The sequence below is a fragment of the Lucilia sericata genome, unplaced genomic scaffold (assembly GCF_015586225.1).
Source record: "Lucilia sericata isolate MDLA Ls3-8-SP2 unplaced genomic scaffold, ASM1558622v1 Contig001280F_arrow, whole genome shotgun sequence".
NCBI lineage: Eukaryota > Metazoa > Arthropoda > Insecta > Diptera > Calliphoridae > Lucilia > Lucilia sericata.
This window is the reverse complement of record NW_023995231.1, coordinates 51,800-75,795: the sequence shown is the minus strand read 5'-3', so window position 1 is coordinate 75,795 and position 23,996 is coordinate 51,800. Positions and strand designations below refer to the sequence as shown.

General features: G+C 31.1%; 1 protein-coding gene across 4 annotated transcripts in view; it reads right to left on the bottom strand.

The window, feature by feature from the left end:
* LOC119610803 (mucin-12) overlaps nt 1-23,996 on the bottom strand; it is a 48,353-nt gene that overhangs the window by 23,216 nt on the left and 1,141 nt on the right. For 3 of the 4 annotated variants that reach the window (XM_037966165.1, XM_037966164.1, XM_037966167.1), the window contains exons 2-6: nt 20,193-22,168; nt 17,771-19,345; nt 17,119-17,688; nt 15,679-15,720; nt 15,580-15,606 (exon numbers count right to left, since the gene is read on the bottom strand). In XM_037966165.1, coding sequence (XP_037822093.1) covers nt 15,580-15,606; nt 15,679-15,720; nt 17,119-17,688; nt 17,771-19,345; nt 20,193-21,512 — 3,534 coding nt within the window. In that variant the 5' untranslated portion in view covers nt 21,513-22,168. The remainder of the gene's footprint in view (nt 1-15,579; nt 15,607-15,678; nt 15,721-17,118; nt 17,689-17,770; nt 19,346-20,192; nt 22,169-23,996) is intronic. The other variant, XM_037966166.1, reaches the window with a different exon arrangement.

The window sequence follows — 23,996 nt, the reverse complement described above, 5'->3', positions numbered from 1 at the left end:
AAACCTTGGAGATCATTCGTTGGTTTTGCAACGAAAATTGGACATGATATGGACATCGATATCTGGTGGATGATCTGTCAAACAAAAAATATATCTACATTAAAAGCAAAAATCCAGATCTTGTTTAAATCGAAGTGCCAAATGTTGTACCTTCTCAACAATTACATCCAATAAGACAAAAAAGGAACAAGCAAAAAAAAAAAAAAAAACGAAACCAAAAAACACAAAACGTCACTTTTATACCAGAAAAAAAGTATTTAAACTCGTACTGGTAGTGAAGAGAAATCATGCCTTCCTTCTTCTTTCATGGTTTCACAGTCAGCAGATTGAAGGGTTGTCGTGATGTTCTTACGTTCAAATGAACGAACTAAAAGGTCTGCTCCAAACGTACTACTTACTACTGTACGTATTTACGTATGTTTTGTGTGAATGTTCACTTGCAACATGGGTACGTTTGTTTGTTCATTGTACACTCGTACACAATCATTTAAGTTGTACATATGTTTGTTTGTGCCTGCCTGCCTTTTTGGTTGTCTGTTAGCGTAAAATAATCGTTTTGCTGTTATCGCACACAAAGATTTGTTGTTTTTGTTGCTGTTTTCCTTGTTTTTTTTGTCGTTATTATTATTTTTTGCTCTTGTTCTTGTCGAAAAGAAGTAATAGTACGAGTATGATTTTATGGTACGAGGGCAGTGGCGGAAGTTATTGCCCGACTTCTATATGTTTAGTTATTTCCGAAAACCAGTTGATGTTTGATCTCTGATTGCTTAAAATATCAGTTAACCAAGCGCAAACAGACTTTTGAGATCCAATGGATACCGTTCTTGCGTTCCTCAGAGTGTACCATTTTGTCCGATTTAAGCTCATCGTTACTTCCATGTAGATTGTGAAAATATCCATCTTCTATACACCATATGTACTGCAATCATCCAGAGATAGTATTTGAGTAAAATGAAACATTCCAATTGAATGGAATGGACATCGATTAAAGGAAGATTTGAAATCAATATTTTTTCTTTATTACGAAAGAAGTTTTTGGACTGCTATCGTATATTTATCGTATATACTCAAGTGGAGCATACACACTCACACACACCATACACAGCAGAGGCAGAGTTGAGTGCCTCTAATCGTTGTTGCCGCCACTGTTGTAATCGTAATAATGCGCGTAATTTAATAAATCGTAAAAAAGCTACTTGAATGAAACATGATTACTATTTATGATATGCGCACGCCGAAGCGAAAATTACCGACAACAACAGCAGCAGCAACAACATTAAACACTAACAGCCATATAAAAATATTATTTTTATTGAATAGGGAGAGAGGGGGAAAAGACAGCTTTACACACTAATAAAACAACAGAGTGGCAGTCAAAAGGAAAAAGGCAAGACTAACTATTGGGGGATGATGAGGAGGAAGAAAATCGAGATTGCTATGGCTGGATGTTAATGCCCACAGCTAAAGTGCTAAAGAGTAAGAAAATCAAAACCCAGAAACAAGAATAACAAAAAAAAAATAGCATCACTGCTTAAAAGAGACTGTTGATGATGATGTTGTTGCTGTTGTTGGTGTTCATGACGATGAAGTGAAAAGTGCGAAATGGATAACGATGCAAACGATGGCGACGACGAGGACGAGGACTACACACATTTTAAGTAAAGACCAAATCAACTCAACTCTATACGATTCAACTTAACTGACAAACCAAGCGTATAATTTTTTACACAATCTCTACTATTAAATACACAAAAACAGAACAAAACAAAAAAAAAAAACAAGATGAATTCAAATAAAAAATCAACACTACCAAACCGTGCGAATAACTAAAGTTGCTGTTGATATTCGCCACTTTTCAAGTTCTTTTAAATTCAGTTTTGTCTCTACCACAGACTGACTGTATACAACACTCAATGGCATAGTGGGCGGCTCGCGGTAAAAAAAATGTAGGATTAAATGAGGGTATTCAGCAGGATATAAGTATGGGTAGCACAACCAACATACCAATATGGTTGATGGTTGTTTGGCATTATAGTCAGCCTCCGTGTAAAATTGAAATTTAATAACATTTTGTGGGGTCGTTGGAGGATTTAAACCTTAAATGTTATTGCCACACAGATACTCACTCACACATCCATAAACAAACATTCATATAAAAAAAAGACAAATTTTTTAAAAGGGTCGTTTTATTGCTACTCGTACATTTCAATAGAAATAATATTAAAAGCAAAACGGCTGCCAGGGAAAAGGGGAGTTATAAAGGAATAAATAAATGGTTGGATAGATGGATGGATGGATGGATGGATAGTGTGGGGTGTAAACAAAAGTTAAATGATGTTAAGAGTATACACTATGGCTTTTTATGTCGAATTGCTGTTCATATCTTCATGCATATGTTTGTATCTACAGTGGGCTGTATGGTTTGTTTTACATTTTAAAATTTAGCATTTTAGGAATATTTTGAAATCCACTAGCTGGTAACCATTAAAGTTTTCACATCAATTAAATATCTTTGCCGGAAATCAGGAAAAAAATCAATTTTTCATTAAGAATACAAATTTTTACTTAAAATCGCATGTTCACTAAATTCCTATTTTTAACAAAAAAAAAAAAAAAAAAAAAGAAAAGGTTTTCATTAAAACTTCAATATTTCACCAAAAAATCCAATTCAAAATTAATCCCTTGAAATTCTTTGTTACTTTTCAACTCATTTAATTAAAACTTGTCCCACTGTTTGAGTGAATATATCTACAGTGTATTTGACTGTCGTGTTATTGTTCAATGTTGATGTTATTATTGTTTTTGTTGTTGTTGTTGCTGGCAATTTTTTTATTACAATTTCTTTTTTTGCTATTCTGGTCCTGCTGCTGCTTTGGTAGCATAAAATAGAGGGGTATGTATGACAAATTGTTGATGTTAGACACAAGATACTTTTCATTCTTTTGCCAACCAAAACCAAACGAACGAACCAACCAACCAATTCAACCATCATACAGTCAGAGTCATCTACATTTATCGTTAGTTAGTTTCGGTTATTGTGCTACATGATGTTAATGTTGGTTCGTTGGTTGGTGTGTTGATGAGCATGAGGATGGTGATGGCGATGATGATGTTATATTGTTGATGATGCTGCTGCTGCTGCTAACACAGATATCTTTTTTGCTCTAAGGTCTTTTCATTTCGTTTGGATTTTTTTTTTGCTTTTTTTGTTGTTGTATTATGTCGTTGATTCCTTTTGTGTTATAAAGCCATGGCAGTGGAAGTTAACACATAATACTCGTCGTTCACATGCAACAACATGAACAATATAATACTAGATATACCTCTATACTGTAGAGCAGTCACGAGCAAAACTGAAATTCTAATGCACGCGTGCATAGGCCAAGAAATTCTGCTGACGCTTTGTTGACACACCTACACTATAAGCTTGTGTGTATTAGTGTGTCTGTGTTTTACTAAAATGACCACTTGTTTGTTGCTTTGTTACGATCTCAGAGATCAAAATCAAATCAGTTGCTGTTCAGCTTTTGTAGAAGCAAGATCACGTTGCGGATTTTTTTATGCTTATGATTTTTTCTCTTTTATTACACCTAGCAAAATGTTTGATATAAATTGGGAAAATGATTTCTTTTTTATAGAAAACAATGACGGTGAGGCACAATGCGTCGTGTGTTATAAAATTATATGTAGAAAAGCTTTATTTTTTTTGAAAAGGCATTATGAAACTTGCCATGGACCCTTAAATGACCTTAGGGGACATGACAGAAAAGTAAAGTTGTTGCAATTAAAAGGTTAACCGATCAACACATTGGTGACTTATTGCGTATTAAGGAATATAAAGGAAACATTGATTTGGATAGATTAGTTGAACTTTAAATTAAGTTCAGTTAATGTCTCGGTAATATCCCTTAAAAGTTCGAAATCGAATAGAAAGTCGTGATTTTCTTAATGATATTTCAGTAGTTTTATTTAATACTACTTTTTAAAAATACTACTACTTTTCTTAAATGAAAAACTCTTTCCCTTTATTCCATTTTTGTTTAAAATGCCCAAAAGTTCATGAGTTTTTCTCGTCGTAAAAAGTATTTGCAATAGAAAACAAATTTCAAAACTTTTCTCAGTGTACCACCATTTTGTTATAACGTGCAGTCATCTCTCTGCTGCTTAACGCACACAAATATACACATGGTGGTATGTGTTTGCCCATGACTGCTGTAGAGACATGTTGTATATTTCGGTACGTTTAAGTTTTGGGGGAATTTATTTGAAAAAAAAAAAAATGTGGCCAATAGGAAATTGGTAGTTATTGTTTAAGGTTATTGGAATTTCGTTTGTTTTCCTGAAGATTAAAATAAAATATCTGAGGATTACAAACTATCTAACGATATGTATGTACATAAATACTAAACTAAGTGTTAGTTAAACTACAATGCAAGATTAGTTAAACCCAATTAAATTTCGAGTCCAATTAAATTTATTAAATAGCTGTTAACTTAAGAAAAAATAAGTTTAACTTAGAGTTTTGCAAGATTTGTTAACACAGTCGAACATTAAATCTGGTTGAATTTATTTAGAGTTGGCAATTAAATGCCAGTTAATATTTATTTTAATAATCTAAAAATAAATTTAATCGAATCTTAATCCCTTTTGATGTTTTTGAGTTCATATTTAAAATTTGCAGTGTTGCCACACAAAAACAACGAAAACTTCACGGTTTGCTCTTTTATAGAAAAGAAGAAGACAACTAACTGTAAGTGTAATCTGATAATTCAAGAAAACTTAAATCAAAAACAAAAAATGTGTATTTTGAAGTCTCCAGTCATTAAACAAAGCTTAATTAGTTGCATAAAAATTAAGCTTAATGAATGAGAAATCAAAGTGTATTAACAACCCAATCGCCTTGAATTCTAACATAAAAACTCGCAATATCTAAATACTCTATCACTATAATATTCCAATTGGGTTTGTTTTTATTTTGGACAGACTTCAATGTGAACATAACAACTGACAAGCAAGCAAACAAATAAATGAAAGAACGAGCCAGCCAGCCAGTCATACAGTCAGTCAGCCAGCCAGTGAACGAACGAACATTTACCAAATAATCCAGAGGTTTTATTCATTGTATGAAAATCAGGATACAATAGGAGAGAGATTGTAATATGGATTGAATATGGATGGATGAATGCAGTAGAATATAAAATAGAATGTATGTACGTATGTATGTATTTATGTATAAATACACAAACATTTTCGAACAAAAATATCAGCAATGAAAATCATTTGGATGTTGGTTCTTTGGTTGACTTAAATGTAACCAGAGTTGAAGGGTAGATTTGCAGAGTTATGCTGGGGAGGGATGGAGGACTTTTAAACAGTTGAGGAAGGAAATTACAACAAAAACCCATATTAATATCTCAAGAGGAATTGGGAAATTTTATTATTATTTTAGCAACAAACATAATCGTCAAGTACATATTGAATATCAATTGCTTTTGTTTGGGGGAGAAATATATTTTGGGTCATGATGGTTGGTCCGTCTGCCTGCCTGTCTAACTGTCGTTTATTAGTTAGTTTATGCTCTGAATTGTTCAGTTTTGTATGTATATTTGGGTATTTGCAAATATGTATGTGAATGTTAAACAACCATAGAGGAATACTAATGCTAACTGTGTTATAAAATCATATTAATATTTGATTAGCTTGTACCATTTTCATTTGAACATGCTACATTAAGTGACTGAATATGTTGTAGATTTTCCAACAAAATAACAAACATATAGGGGGAACAAGTATGGTTGGATATTCTGTGTTGTTTTTGGTTGGGGGCCAAAAGAGCAGGAGTGAGTATATGTTATGCTGAAAAAAAACAAGGTAAGGCAGGGTAATGTTAATCCATGTTAGTTCAAACATAATACATTCACACACTCATTCAATCGCTTGCAAAAAAACTTTTGTTGAAAAAAGTGTTTAAAAAAAAGTAACGTAAAACTCAAATAACAAGCCCCCCTGCTGGGGCCATTTAGCAGCAGTAATAGTATGACTATAACTGCTGCTCTATTACCACCAACAATAATAACAAACACAGCATACATACAACGACGCTATAATAAAACCAAGCTACGTTCAGCAAACAACCATGAAGTAGTAAGTAAGGAGTCAGGAACACAATTCAACTATGCAAAAAACACACTAGTAATGTTTATGTTGTAGTTTTTTTTCATGTTCCTTTTTCTTTGGATATAAGGATGGATATTCGGTTGGTTGGTTGACTGGCTGGATGATTGTACGAATATGTCTAGAGAGTTTATGGCAAAAATAATAATAAAAATGTTATAACACAATATACTACCAGAGTATAATAATAGTAACTACTTTGTAGGAATGATGGTGATGGATGAACTTGCTTAAGAATTGAGTGTGTGTGTGACTCTGACTGTCTGTCCATACGTAAAGTGTTGTAATATTTTCTGCTGTAGAGTTATAAAAAGGCCAACATAAACATTATGGTTGGTATGTCACGTCAACATATATTTGTACACATGTACCTACTACGGTACTAGTACTTGTACTAGTTCATGTTAGTTTCGTTGTATGTTTTGTTTGCTGAAGTAAGACTTAGTGGTAGTTTAGTTAAGTTTTCATTACATGCTTTTTAAAAGAAAAGTCCGTCCCATGTCTTAAAACTCAACAACAAAAAAAAAAAAAAAATAGAAACAAGAAATTTCAGATGGCATGCGACAAACCAGGAAGCCAGGATATAAAGAAAAAGCAAGGAAATCAAGACATGAGGGTTTTCATTTCTTGCAAAAAACTCAAATAAGAAATTTACACTTGGTGCTAAAATTTTAAGGGATTAAGTAGAGATTTAGTTTCTTGTTGGATTTTAAATGCACGTTACTTCCTCTAAAGTAACTTCTTAGCGGTAAAGATGGTTATGTCCCATATGACTTTCTTTACGGTTTACGGCTAAATAGTTTAATTTTTACATTTAATATCGATAAATAGTTGGTTAAACCAAAGTTAAATAACATCAGAACTATGTTTAAATCGCAACAGAACTACAAATCTAATTCAATTTATGACCGATTTACTTGCAAATAGTGTTTTTTTTTTTTTGTTACCCGAGTTTGTTATTCTCGAGAATTGCTTAACAATTTCTCTCATTTCCAGGATTCATTCAAAATACAAAGTAAAACATAACTAAACCAGATCCATATTACAGAAAATTACTAGATTTTTACTTTAATGGTACATTAGCGGTTGCACGTTTAAAATCAAAACTTTATTGAAACTCTCCTTAAGGCAGGTTTCCGCATACACCGTAATCGGCACCGAAAACGAAATTTCATACATTTGTGAAGAAAAAATCTTACTTTTTTCGGTACAAATATGTATATGAAATTCCGTTTTCGGCACCGATTAGGTGTATGCGGAAACCTGCCTTTACGACCCGTAAAACTAAACATTCTTCTGGACTCCGGTAGGTTCTAGTCTAATAGATCGGAGTTGGTAGGATCGATTCGCATCTGAGGTATTGTTTAAGAGCGCACTACAGGCCCGAGGCCTAGGTATATTTCTTTGGATTTTATGTATATACATCCTCCTTTCAACTAACTAAACTTTCTTCTAAAGTTATTCAACACTGTAATTTTAGACTGTAATCCTTAAACAAAATTCAAAAAATTTCTTAATGGATATTTACCGGGAATTACAAAAAAGTATCCCCGGAAATTTCCAGACCATTTTTACACATGGAAACTCATATAGAAATGCTTTAGATGTTATCAATCTGTGCTATTTACAACAATGAAGATTTAAGAAAACACTTTAAACACCAATAAATGAATACAATTTCCCATAAATTGGTTCAAATAAAAAAGTTTTTGATCTAATTGATATCAATATACAAAACACCACGGTTTTAAACACTTCAAACGATATTATGAATAAAAAAGAACTTTCAAACACAGTTCAAAAGTCAAAAAGGAAACTTTGCTGTCAAAGATTTAGGTCTTTTGTCAAAAAACTAAGTGGTAAAAATATGTCATTTGAAAAAAAAAAAAAACTATTTTTTCAATAACATAAAATTTTTTACACTTACTGTAACAATTTACATATATAAAAAAAAATTATACACAGATATAAATTTAGCAATGAAAACTTAAGAATAATAAAAACTCTATAGAGCCAGAACACAGTATAAAAAACAAAATTGCAACAGAAATTTTTGTAAAACGTCTAAAGGAACCCAACAACATAAAACAAAAACACGTACATACAACGATGTATAATAAAAATAAATAAAAAACCCTAAAGTGAGCAGCAGCAAAGTACTGCAACAGCATTTATAATATACTCCACACTCGTACGACTACGGACAGACAGCTGGACGGACGGACGTACATACGTACGTAAATACGTATAGAATGACTGACTGAACCACTATAGTGGAAAAAATAAAGTGCCAAGCAAGCAAACAAATTGTCTGTAAAATGTTCACAACCCAAAGAGCAAAAAAAAAGTTGAGAAAAAAAAATTGAATACAAAAGGGCGCCACTCCCTGCAAAACACCTTGTCTATAAAGTACACATAAACCGCTGTTTAAAAAGAAACTCTGAAATGATGGGTATAAAGTGTATGACAAGCTCTTTTTATGTTTTGTTTACTCCCTGCTACAGTGCGCTTTCTCTCATCCCTGTTTATTTTTTATAGGTAATCTTATGTTTTATTTACAAAGTTTTGACAGAGGCGGATTATTTGGATAAAAGTAAGGGGAGTTGAATTGAGGGTTAGGAAAATTAATTTGAGTTGTAAAAAAAAAACTTTTAATATTAAAAACTTTATTTGAGGTTAAGTTGTTAAGTGTTGGTTAAAACTAAAGTTAACTAAAGGTTTCGTTAAACTGGGGATTATCATTTAAATTTATAGATTAGCTAAACTATAGCTATATTTAATATAAATTTAAGTAACATAAAATAATTGAAATGCTTGGATTAAGCCATTTAGAGACCTAAGCCCCATTTCTATTTAATTCCAAGACACACCATTGCTTTATGACTTTTCTTTTTCTTTCTAAATACAAACAAAAAACACGTATGAATTACAAAAAAAAAAAAAAAACAAATTCCCCAAAACCTACACCTCAAAAAAACTGTATACAAAATATAATCATCAACAAGAGTTTTAACAGCCAAATAGATTTCAGCTTCTTTGGTTAATGTACACCAGACACTTAAAGTAAACATGGATTTTTTTTTGCTTCAACATCTATTACCTACATGCTTTTACGAGTAGATATTCAGTAGATGTAAAAAACACAGTCATTTAAAGAGTGTTATAAAAAATATAACAACAACGAAAAAAAAACATACAAACACTTGCACGAAGAAAAAAATAATATTTATTTTCTTATTCTTTACAAAATTTGTTTTGGACTCAATCCTCTTACTTAACTTTGTTTTTTATACCCTACTCTATTGCAGTAAGGTGAGGTTATAAGGTGTTTAATATGTAACACCTAAAAAAATAACCCAATACTCTTATTTCTCAGTACTATTTTCTGAACAGGTTTGTCCGTGCCTGTGCCTCTGTATAACATAAGTGGATAAATTTGGTACACCATGTGCACTAGCCTCTAAAAAGTTATGCTATTGACTTTTTTTGAAATCAGTTCATAATTTTGCAGAAGCACTCTCGGAATTTTGCAGCATTTGTGAACAATCTTGACACAATTTATTTTCTATTTATCCATCCATCTATCAATCTATGTATCTATCTATCTATCTATTCTATCTATCTATCTATCTATCTAATCTATCTATCTATCTATTATCTATTATCTATTATCTATTATCTATCTATCTATCTATCTATCTATCTATCTATCTATCTATCTATCTATCTATCTATCTATCTATCTATCTATCTATCTATCTATCTATCTATCTATCTATCTATCTATCTATCTATCTATCTATCTATCTATCTATCTATCTATCTATCTATCTATCTATCTATCTATCTATCTATCAATCTATCTATCTATCTATCTATCTATCTATCTATCTATCTATCTATCTATCTATCTATCTATCTATCTATCTATCTATCTATCTATCTATCTATCCATCTAACTATCATGTATCTATCTATCTATCTATCTATCTATCTATCTACCTTTCTACCTATTTTCATCCGAAAATTACTTCAAGTAGTATATCATAAAGTCGGTTTTGACCTTCTACACTTTCTTGCTTTTTTCATCGTCTTATATTTTCTAGTACAACGCAGTGTAAATGACAACACAAATCCGTCCCAACCAGGCAAGCCAACCAACCAATCAACCAACAAACTTATGAACATGAAAAGCCAACCAAAGCAAAAAAACCTTAATAATACACAAATCGTTTTAAGTAAAGTGTAAAATACAACAGAAATAAAAAATAAATACAAAAAAAAGAAAAATTAAATCCATGTAAAGCTTAACTCTTTTGTCTGCTAATTTATCGTTTAATTTGCATGTGAACGACGAACGTGTAATTTACTAATTTGCACTTAATGTTCGCGAATTAACCTTTTTTTCAGTTTGTTATTATTATAATTTTTTTTCACTTATTGTTGTTGTTGTTTTTATAACAAATTGAATTTTAGCACAAATTGAGAAGAAAAAAGTGAGCAGCACAACAGCAAATAAATAATAAAAGGTGACAACACAAAAACAAAAAAAAAAAACGAAAAAAATACAACGTTTCAAGTGAGTGAGTAAGTAAAGTAGCGTGTTTTTCTAAACGAGAAAAATTCATTTGTAATGCAATATTATATTAATTAATCCTTACCAGACCAGACCATTTGTGTAATTATGATGTAGATATATTCAAAAGAAGAGGGGGTAAATAAAATTTTAAATTTAATTACTTGATAAGTAGACAAATTGAGATGGTTATTTCGAATATGTACAGTATTGTTTAAAAGTTAAGTAACTTTTCTTATGAGAGTAAATAAAGTTACTCTGATATTAATAGACGTTTAGTTTCATATTCTGTCAATTGGACTAGGAAGCAATAGATCAATTCACAGACTAGTTCACCAAGTCGATAACAGATATTACTATAGAATAGCCCACAGACTTGACAATAGAATCCACAGACTAGTCAATAAATTAATTCATAGAATAATTAAAAGTTTGATCAGTTGTATTGTCTAACCCCATCGAATTTATATTTTCCTTTCGTCGTGATTTTCAGGTTAAAAATTATTGTAACAACAATAAAATTTCATAACAATGTATATATTTATAGATCTATCGAAAAAACTGATAAAAAATAAAACACCCCACAAACCCATGAAAAGGGTTAAAAGCACTACAAATAAAGACCGCACTACCAGAGATAGAGGGAAAATGAGGGGGCTAAAATGTAAATAGATATTTAATCCCCCTAGTAAATTTGTTTTTATAGCTGTTGCTGTTGTTGTTAAACTAACATGTAATGCTAAGCAAAAAATCAACCAACAAATCAAATTATTTATTCCAACATTCATTAATTCCATTTTGACGTTTAAACTGATAAAAGAATTAATTGTTTATAAATGAATTAATTATTTAATAGGTGATTTTTTTAGTTTTGTGTAATTGAAACGAAATGATTGGGGGACAAATTAAATATAATTAATTGTTATTATACGACACGTATTTGTAAATATGAAAAATTAAAAAAAAAGAAACATTAAATTATTAATTTTTTTTGCAATTAAAAGTCTAATATAATGGACAGTATAATAAATAATTAAAAGATAATTAATTCATTTATCATTTCTTCATAATATAACAGTGAAATAAAACAAAATTTTAAACATTTTTAAAAGTGCTGCTATCACCTCAAAAATTGCAAAAATTTTAACCATTCCGCATGGAAATTAAGAAAAGTTTTGAAATAATACCTTTTAATACCTGCCTTTACACACTTCACACTCCCCTTTGCTAGTTGTTCAATAATTTATTCAGTGTAGTAATAGTATTAAATTAAAAAAAAAAATGAAATAAACGTATAAATAAATATAAAATAAGTAAAAAAAAATCTACTTTATCGCTAGAGGGCATTTTATGTTAATTTAAATACCACCTACTGTTCGATGGAAATGTAGTGATAATGATAGAATCAATTTTGTAATAACTTATTAACGTTTGACTCGTAACGACTCGACTCCAATCATATATTAAGACTAATAATAGTAATAGATGGATAGACAAAAAAGAACAACAACAACAGCAACACACACCGCAGTTAGTAATAATAATCATTGTTAATAATAAAGTAATACTAATAAAAAACCGCATTTTAATGAATATTATCAGTTAATTTGGTTAATAAATTTCAAAAATTAATAGTTTCAAAGAGTTTTTTTTTTATTTTAATAAACAACTAAACAGGTTTTCTTCATTTGCCTCTTTTGGGTTTTGTAAGCAGCTCTGTGTAATCATTCATCATAATTATGGTGTGGTGTCTGTGTTTTTTTTTCAGTTTTTTTTTTACACAAATATTTTATAGTTAGTGTGATTTTTAGCCAAACATAAAAAAATACCAAAAGAGGACAAATAAGATTGATAGTTTTTCAATAGATTTGATTGCAGTTTTTTTTTCTTTAAACATATTTTGGAAAGCTTAGATTGACTTTGCATGAAAAAGGAGAAAGTGCAAAATATACAAGATTTGAATGATTTATTCATGTTTATTTTGGATGTTTAAATAACATGGTTAGAGTTGGTTTTGAGAGAAATATTATTGAGATGTCTTTTTTTGGTTGTGTGGCGATTTGGAAGCATTAAATTGGAGCAAATCTTGATTTTTAAAGTTTTTTTTTTTTAAATAATTGTAATATTAACATTGAATAGTAATTGCTATTTATTAAGGATTGAATAATAGCATCTGTTTAATATTTCCAAGTATGAGTTTTCGAGTAAAACTCGAATTGTTTAATTGTTCTGAAAGCTATCGCAAATGTATCCGAATATTCTTTTATATACACCTCCAAACTATACTAATCAGCTCACAATCAGTTTCTGAGTTGATATAGCTTTATCCATCTGTTTATACATTCGTTCGTCTGTACACATATAAACCTTTTGCCCAAGATACAGGTCGAAATTTTCAAGATTATTTGATGAAATTGGTACATACGACTTTCTAAGTCTAAGGACAAAAATGGACCGATTTTGAGGAAATTAAATTTTTACCACTAAATATGTCCGATTCTTAGTCTACCCACCCAATCTATTTCCTATAATAGGGAGCGTTTATGCCTTTATAACACACAATTGGTTTAAAATCTAAGTGCATAAAATACAGGACAAAAATTTACCGATTTTGAGAAAATTAAATTTTCACCACAAAATAAGGCCGATTCTCAGTCGAATCACTCAATCTATTTCCTAGTTTTGTCCCAACAGAAGAATCCAATTAACATTTTTTAAATCGGTTTATGTTTATAGCTCTTTGTTCATCGTAAGAAGCATAGGACCTAATAAAAAAATTATTATATGTATTAAAATCCATAATAAATCATAGCTCCCTCTTTTATATAATCAGTATAAAGTTGAAACTAATCTTTCTATTGTAAACGTACATTAATTATTACAACTTCTTATAGGTATAACAGTCCCTAGTTTTGTTTTTGCGAATTTCTTTTAATATGATATCTTTTCGGGCAAAACTGTACCTCAATTTTTAAAGTCTGTATATTTTTTTGAATCAAGTCCCTATAGATGATTTTATTTTAAAAACCTCTTTAGTACATACTTATAAATTTCATTAAATCTAAATCAATATATGAAATTTAAAGAAAAATATAAAAAAAATATTTAAATCTAAAGAAAAATTTTAAAATTTCATCTAAAGTAACTACATACAGAACGAATGCAAATATAACAACTCTGGAACCCGTTCTATAGAACATTTTTGTGAATCCAAAGTACTATCAAGGAAAGGAACTTTGGTGCTTGAATGAAATGAATACTAGGTTCAAAAACAACTTTTTGGAACCAGTACAGAACGAAAGCAAACATAACAACTCTGTGTACCCGTTTAAACCATTCAAGATCTGTGTCCTGCGTGTGGCACAGGCCCACACAATGTTCAATATCTTTCCAACTGCAGGGCAAATCTAATTCAGCTGGAACCTGAATCCTTTGGACTCAGCTGATAGATGCGGCTCAGTCGATAGATGGGTTTAGATCTAACTGATTTGGATAACCAGAGCGAAGAGGAAGAGTAGGGAATCATTTTTAACTATATATACGTGTAATTTCAGGTCTCGCAGCCTACAACAACAACAACTATGGAACCCTTTCTATGGAACATTGTGATTCCAAAGTACTTCAAGAGAATTCTTAAGGAATCAGAATCAGTGTAGAACAAACACTAGTTCAATGAAAGTTATACTATGTATGAAATAACTTTTTTGGAGGAACCAGTAATAAATAATTAGAAATAAAAGAATTAGTCTCAACGACAAAGTAGAATCGTTTCCACGACAATTGGATTTTCGCTCTGGAACGACCCGAGTCATACTCGGCCAAAGAATGTCAACCCAGCGACAGCTGTATCAACCAAAAGTTTTTTCCCCAGGAAAGAACTATCGGCCACAGTCGAACTGTTACAACAACAAAAAAGTATAATCATGTGTTCTAGAACTAGGTATTTTTCAAGGTATATTTCTATTACAATTTCATATTTAGAGCGCGTTTTGTTTAATCCATAGTACAAGATTTTTAGATAAAGCACTAGTTCTGTTTAAGAGAATCAGTTAAACACTAAATTCTGCTACGAAATAAATTTTGATACAATTTAACAAATTCATTATGATCAATACTTAAAGATGGAATTGTAGTTAAAAACTGGGTAAACACTTTATTAATTACCATTTTTGAGTATTTATAAATATTATTTTAAATGCAAAATATCTAATCTTTAATACCCAAATCTTAGATTAATCTATTAGTTATGACTTTGAGAATTTTTCTTCTGAAAATTTGTTCTCTCTGATACTACAAGTAATATGTATCAAATATGTATAACAAATAAAAGTTTTTCCAAGCGAAAATATTTTCAATTAAACAGAACAAATACTGTTGATATATCTCGTTGCTATGAAAACAAAAAATTATTCTATAAAGTATTCTAAAGTGAAATGGATATATCACATAGTTGATATATTGGTTGAATTTAATTTAAACTCAAAACAATGTCTAGATAATATCTAGTAGATATACATTACTATTATATCCATTATTTAAATTAAATCATTTTAGTTAATTAAATGATTTTTAATAATTCAGTTTCGTCGTCTTTTAGTAAATCTCTTGAGAATCACATTGAAACCTTAACATTCAACACTTAACAAATTGTATTGAATTTTTTGTTCTCGCTGCAGGACTTGATGAGTAATCTTAAGTGATGATTTTTTTTTTTAAATTAGAACTTTCTTTATAATATTTTATCTAATTATTACGCCTAAAACTTCTGATCTTACGTTTTTGTTTTTTTAATAATATATAATAAAATAATGAAACATTTTCAAACTTACCTTATTTTCATCATTGCCGCTATCACACTAAAATAAAAAAAATAATAAAAATTAATTAACATAATTAAATTAAGTTTATCACATTAACACAACACTTACGATATTAAATCCTTTTCCAATATTATTAATCCTATTGTTTGGCTGTTGAAAAGTAAAATAAACAAAAAGACGATTAGATTATGGTAACGAAACAATAAAGATTAAAACTATTTAATTTATAATAAACTATAATTAAGATTAATACGAATAAACTCGATTGCTTTTAAGTGATTTTAAGCTAAACAAATCAAGTAATTATCAAAATAAACAAAATGGATTATAAAAGTTTTATAATTTTATGAATAAAAAAACTTAGTGATAAATACTATAAAAAAAAGAAAAAATTCACTTTCAAGCGTTTTCAAATAGTGAAAACTGATAATATTAATAGAACATAAGTGTTGGAAAAAATAAACTTGAATAACATTAATCAAGATAATAAAATGTAGGAAATTCTATTTTGAAAAAAAAAAAACATAATTATAAGAAATCTTTGTTGATATCAGCGATTATTTTTAATTTATCTATTAAGTGGTTGAAGAGAGTAGAATAGGTGGGTACAAAGGTACAAATGGAATAACTTTGTTTTGAAATTTTCAGTGAAAATTTTATTTTTTAGTGAAAATGTTAAGTTTAACTTATTTTTGATTTAAAATACTAATTTGTATTAAAATTTGCTAAAAATTCTAATTTTTTGCGAAAATTTCAATTTTAGTGAAAAATAAATTTTTAGTGATAATGTATATTTTTTAGTGATATTTTGAATTTTAGCGGATGTATAAATTTTTAGTGAAAAACGTAGTTTTTATTTTTGGTACGAAAAAGGAAAATTGAAATGAATAAAATTCGTTCTTAAATATTCTTAATGAAATGTTCGTTCATATTCTCGAATTGTTGCGATAATTATAATGAATAGGAAATGAACACTTTTTGGAAAAATTTTCGAACTAATTCTTTATACAAATTGACTCAAATCTTTACCTATTAAGAAAAAACTGTTCTAATAGAGGGTCGCACTTGAAACTATTTTTATAAAAATTTTGACTAAATCTTTAACAATTCAGAAAAAATGGGAATACTTCTTCGAAATTAAATATTACAACCAAATCGGTGTTGTATGATTGTATCGTAGTATGTTGTATTTTTTATTATTGATTTGTTTTTGTTTCAAAAATTTTTATTTGAAACAATTTTTACATATAACGCTACAACGATACGACAATTTGGTGTATGAAGTGTTTCATCGATATCAGATATCTATAATTTAAATCCAATGTTTGTTAATTCCCTTTCTATTTTTTTTGTCTCCTTTCTTTCAAAAATAGGCCTCAATACTGGAAGCTTAAGAAAGATTAGAACAATGTATTAAAGTAAACAAATTAGGGAAATCTAATTTATAAAAAATAATCTCAACATTTTTAAAGATTTTACTTTTTCCAAAACATTCATAAAAAATCAAAGCTACATTAATTTAGGAAATTTTAATAAAATAATGCTTACATCGCTTAAACGATCCTTGTGATCATTACTACTAGTACTATTACTGTTACTGTTGTTGCCTCCTGCAGCAAGCATCTCTTTATGATGATGTTGTTGCTGCTGCTGTTGTTGTTGTTGATGTTGCAGTTGTTGCTGATGGTGGTGGTGATGATGAGAATGATGCTGCTGCTGCTGCTGCAATTGTTGCTGCTGCTGAAGATGTTGATGATGCTGCTGTTGTTGCAACTGCTGTAGATGATGTTGATGCTGTTGTTGTTGATGATGTAAATGCTGCTGTTGCAACTGCTGTTGATGGATTTTAGAATGAACACCAATCATACCACCACTCATATTCATAGCATTATGATGCTGCTGATGTGGATGATGAGACGGATGGTGTAGATGATGTAAATCTTTTTGATTAGTAACATTTAAAGCCATCACTGTGGGCTGAGCTCCGGTGGTGGGAGGCAATTGTTGTTGTGGTGGTAGCACTGCTGATGAGGCTGACATATTTGTTATGAAATCATTATTATTACTACTACTATTATTATTGTGCATTTTTTGATCCATTAAATGTGCGTTTGATTTCTGTTTTTGGGGGAAAAAAAGAACAACAACATGATAAATAATTATCGAGAGTGTAAAAAGAATAAAGCAGGAAAATACTTACATTAAAAGCTCCTGGTATGCAATTGCCTGCCATTGAAGACATTGTTTTAAAGGAAGGTGGCCCTAAACCAGGATGAGGATGTATGCTATTGTGTTTGTAAGCATCATTATTATTTGAGCCATGTGTTAACAGAGTTGAACTATTAATTGTCGCTGACGAAGACGACGACGATAGTGAGGATGCAGATGACGAAGATGTCGTCGCTATTGTTGTTGATGTTGTTGCTGTTGAGTATGTGGATGATGGTAGTTGGGTGTGTGGTGGTGTTGTTGCAACTGCTGCTGTTGGTGGTAATTTATCCATAGCACTTGTGGATAATGTTGATGAGTTGGTAGCAGTTGTTGTTGTAGCTGTTGTGTGGGATGTTGAGGATGATACTGTTAACGCCGCCGCCATAGGTGGTATTTTTGGTGTTAATGTTGTGCTTGTTGCAGTTATTGGTATTGTTGTTGTTAATGTGTTTGCTGCTGTTGTAGTAGAGTTTGTTGTCAACGCCATGGACGTCAACGAAGAGGACGACGTTGATGACGACGTTGTGGAGGAAGAAGATTTTGTGCTTTTCTCTTTTGTGTTATTACTTACATTAAGCGCTTTGGAAGTATCCATTGCTAAGGAATTTCTACTCGAATTTTGTAAATTCGTTGAAGATTTTATATTCGTTATTGCTGACAATGACTGCGTTGGCGTGGCCGCAGCAGTTGTTGTTGATGTGACTGTGCTTATTGCTGTTAACGCCGTCGTTGAAGCTGTCACCATAGAAGGCGCCAATGTTGATACCACTGCTGGCATCGGCGCTGAAGCTGGTGCTGTACCATCACATGTATCCATGATCATAATACTGCTGCTATCATTACCATTTTCACCGGGACCAGAGCCAGCAACTCCAACTCCACCACTCATTTTAGCCTCCATGCTGATACCACCAATAATGCTTCCTCTGACCGTATTGCCACTACCATTATGATTGGTAAATGCAGGAACTACATTCGTTGTATCTTTCCAGGGTCCAGAAGACATTGTGGTGTCCATCGGCGTTACAGCATTCAAGTTTGTAGTTGATGCTGTCGTCGCTGACGTTGATTTCAGCGTAAGCGTCGAAGAATCTGTTAAAGATGTCATATTAATATCTGTGTTTACACTTAAATTGTTACCACTACTGTTGATGTTGTTATTGCTGCTGCTGTTAACACTATTAATGCTGATGCTGTTGATATTGTTATTGTTGTTGGAGTTGTTGTTGTTATTGAGCATTGCGGTGGCATTAATTGGTGTAACACGCATACTGCTGCCATTGTTGTTATCATTGAGGTTACTACTGCTATTATTATCCTTGTGATGATGATTATTATTGTGATTCAAATTCAGTGAACCAAGTCCAGCAACCACCCCAATATTGGACATATTACCAATATTACCACCGCCGACTCCACCAGAACCAATGTTCCGTATGGGATGTGGCTGTCCAGTATCAATGATCTTTGGCATTTTGATTTCTTCAATGCTGTATGTACATGTGAGCTCCTCCAGCGCAGATAAACGTTTCTCTTTACGCTTTTGCCCCAGTTTTATTGCAAACTATTTGTTGATGACGAAATCGAAAAGAAACAAAGTGAAACGTTTTTTTATTATGATTAGATAATAAACTAAATAAATAAGTATAAAATTAAATTAAATATTTGTAGTTAAAACTTGAGAGCGCCACTCAGCATTTACATTTCTTTCTTTTTAAAGTAATTATTGAAAATGTACTTGGCTTCTAGTTCTAAATAAATGATTTCATAAATATTAGTGTTTAGTTGTAGGAGGTTTTGGTGTAATGATTACAATCATTCATTAAAAATAATTAAATAAATTAATGATAATAATAAGCTAATAATATTTAATCAATTTGCAATTAATCAAACGTTGTTGTTTCACACTTAAGATAACAGATAATTACAAGGGTCATTGCAGAAATTGCAAAAAGAAAGATTCTAAAGTAAATATTGTTAACTCAAATTTAAGAAATTTTTATTGTTTTATACGACAATGTTAATATTTTTCTAGTTAACATATATTTGGGGAAAATTTTATTATTTTAGACTATCCCATCGCAAACCTATAATGTTAAAAATGATTCAGTGTTATATTGAAACAATAATCCAAATATATTTTGATTAAAAACTTTGTTGTGTCGTTTTTCTGTTTAACAGTCATTTTAGGTCATTAGATAATTTTTAAAGAAAAATTAATTACCCAATTTGGGACCTACGGCGCATTAAATAGGCAGACCCAGATGGATGACTACGACGTTTTACAAATTTTTATAAAATAACTAACTGGTGAAACCAAAAATATTTGGGATCCATTTGACCTAGTTTAGCAACCTTTAACTACAAAGATTTTAACAAAATTAAAAATCTCTTAATGTTTCTTTACTCACCTCTAAGTCTTCATATGTTTTAAATTCCAATATAGCAAAACCATCAATGATTTCTTCCTCCAACACCGGTGACCTTGGCAATTTCCTTCGTACCGGTGGTGGAGGACGTGGCGGTGGTTTATCTCGCGGCAGTAGTAGTGTTGAGGACGACGATGTCGATAGGAGATCTTCATCTAATGATTCACCCTCACTATCGCTGGGACTTGCCATCAGACCGGAATGACAGTCGGGCGAGTGGGGTGGATTTAAAAGTAATGATGCAATACTGTCGGTAGGTGGTAGTAGAGCATTATTGTTTGTGCTGCTACTACTGGAACTTGTAGTAAAAATGCCGCTTGAATTGTTGCTATCTTCACCCATGCTATTGGCACTACTGGCTTGATAGAGATGATTGCCGGTAATGGTTGTTGTTGCTGTCGTTAAATTGTTGTTGTTATTGTTACTGTTATTGGTATTATACTGTGGGTTTTGGGAATTGTTATTGTTATTTGGATTTGGGTTATTGATATTCGGCGCTGTGTTGTTATTGTTCGTAGTGGTGTTGTTGCTGCTGTTGTTGAGACTGTTTGGTGTGTTAGTCGCACTGCGATTATCACGCTCAGCCTGTAGACGTTGCGCCCGTTCACGTCTCCTTTTCTGTTGACGTTGTTGTTTCGCATTTAAGGAAGCCGACGAGTTGTTATTCGAAGCGAGATTATTGGAATTTGAATTATTACTGATGTTGCTCAAATTGGAAGTGTAGCCATTTGTTGCTGCTGCCGCTGCAGCAGCGGCAGCTTGAGCTGCTGCCACGATTGACAGTTCGGTGTCCGAGTCAAAATCGCTATTACTTGGACCAATTGTAGGTGGCTGTAGCGTAGACTGCATTGTCGTATTATTGCTGTTCGTATAAAAATTTCCAGCCGCCATTGACTGATTACTACTAAGGGAATTAACTAGACTGACAATACCACCACTTCCTCCTACAGAGCCAGCTAATGTGTTGGATTGGTTGGGGGTTGTTAGGGCACCACCTCCCACCAGTCCTCCACCAAGGTTACCAGCATTATTGCTGTTATGCATAGAATTTAGACCCAATTGTGGCGAGGGAGGTGGTAAATGTAGTTGATCGCCACTACCGGTTGGTCCTAACATACCAGACCCTGCTCCTCCGCCTCCAACGCCCCCAATTCCACAATTGTTTCCCCCTCCGCCGCCCGGCAATCCAAGGCCACCATTGTTATTTGTGGACATTTGCGGCGGTAGGCAGACATTGTTACTTTGTTGCAAATGATTGGACCCAGGTGGTTTCTGATCCTGTATGCTGCTACTGCTGTCCATCGCGGGAGCTTAAACGCGAAAGATTTAAAGTAATTTGTTGCTTTTGAAACAGGCCAACATGTTAGGCCACAGATCTTAGACCCAGTTTATTTGAAAAATATCAAAACGAATGAATGGGAATGATGAAAAATTTCAAAAGGAAACTAACTAAGGACACAACAGCTAACAGATAAGGGGGTCGGGTGCAGCACACTGACGATTATGAGGATGATGATGAGAAGAGCTGTGCTCTACTCAACTCTGCTAGGATGTGCAGTAGTTCGGTAGAAAGTGAGGAAGTAGACAATCTCAAGTAGACAATGTTTTTGTTGTTGTTTTTGTTATTATTCTTATTTGTTGTTTGTGTAGTTTTTCGCTAAGCTACACACGTATAAAACTCCACTTGAAAATACGGTAAAAAATCGATGGATGTTCCGTCTTCGTCCTCGTTGTTGTTGCTGCTACTTTTGTTGTTGCTGTTGTTATTGTTATAGTGCTTTTGTTGCTGTAGTTGTTGCTAATATTTGATGATATTGTTGTTGCTGCTGCTACTGTTGTCTTTCACACTATATACTTTTTTTACTTTTCAATTTTTTTCACACACTCACACAACTTTTTTTTAATGTTTTATTAAATTCTATTGATTTTTTCCATTACTTTTCAACTTAACTTATATTCTGTTGACAATATAAACAATATAAATTATTAATTTTAAATAAATAATGCTTAAAATACTTTTTTCTTTTTCGTGGCTCAGCTAGAACCTTGTGACTCTTTCCTTATAATTTCTATACATTTTCATAAAATATCAACTTTTTTCAATCGTATTTTTACACACACTTCATTTTTTCAACTACTGACGAGGTTTTATTTGCACACACACACTTTTTTCTTATTTTAATTAATTAATTGAATTCTATATTTAATTGTAATCATTTTTGCTTGATATTTTCTTGTAAATTTTGTATTTTTTCTTTACGTTTTCTTTCATTGCTGAAAATATGTGTATAATTTTCCATTACAACATTTTTCTCACATCTTTTCAGAGTATTTTTTTCTTTTCTTCTTTTCCTTTTTGTTAAACACACACTCTTACACATTCATATACAACATTTTTTATATTTTTTCTTGCCTTCTTTTATTTCGTCTCTTCCATTTATTTTTTAGTAGTGATTTTTTGCATTTCTCTTTTATTATTGACTTAGCAGTGTTGCATACTCTAGCGAGTTGTCCCTTTCTAACATGTGCTCGCAATGGGAATAATCAATATTTTGTTTGTTAGTTTTCGGCTATCTCTCTGTCATGTGTATGAATGTGTGTGATGTATACTATTCTAATCATAATAGGAATAATAGAAAATATACAAAAACATCAAAAAGCCCGGTGTTAGAGTTGCCATTTCAAATTTTTTATTTTGAGTTAACGAAAACTAAAAAATATTCTATGCAAATTTTTGTTTTGTTATTGAAAATATGTATGTATATTGATTCATTGCATTTCGTAAAGTTTTAATTGAAAATATTATGTGTTAATAATACCACCAATTGGATTCATTGAAAAAAGATTTGTTTTAAGTTGTAGAAAAGATTATAAGGGAATGCTTAAGAAACTTTTATTGTAAATTATGACGATTTGAGATTTGTAATATGTTGTTGGGAATACCTACACCTAAGAATACATATTCAATCTTTGTGTAAACTGTCAGGATTCCTAAAAACGTGATAAAACAATTCAATATTGAGTGGAAAGATTATGAATTCCATAAAATTATGTATTATTTAAATATCGAAGATATTTGAGGATTTATTATTATGGAAATAGAAATTTAGTACTTTGTGGTATATTTTAGAAACCACAAAGGCATATGGAGATTCAAAATAGCGAACAGTTTGTTATTATTGACGATAGGTCTTTGCTCTAAAGGCAAGTTCTAAGTATTTAAATATGGAAGATACTAATGTATAAGTTGTCTTTATCAAATAACAGCACTATGGAATATTGGAAGGCCTGTTTAGAAAGAATTGATTTATTATATAAATCATTATTATTAAAGTTCATAAGGTTATGCAAAACATTACTTTTAATGTAGAAGGATTTAATACATTTATAAATATTTTCCCTTTAAATTAATTTGTTAGTTTAAAATACTATAACTTTCTTTTTAAAAATGTTGGCTATACTTCCCAATCAGAAATAGAATTAAAAAAATCGTAAAAACGTAACAGTTACGACTTTATTTTTTCCACAAAAAATCAAGAGAAAAAAACAAAAAAAAAATCTCACAGTTCACATTAAAGAAACTCATAAAAAACAACAAAATAATAACAACAACAACTAACGAGAAGATACAAATAATAAAATAAACAACAGAACGTGTGGAGGCAAAAGAAAACAAAAAAACATTGCAAGAAGTTTATTAACCGCAACTACTTAACTAAACAACAGCAAAAACGAACGAAGATGTCAAAAAAATCGAAAGAGAAAAACAAGAACAAGCTAAAATAA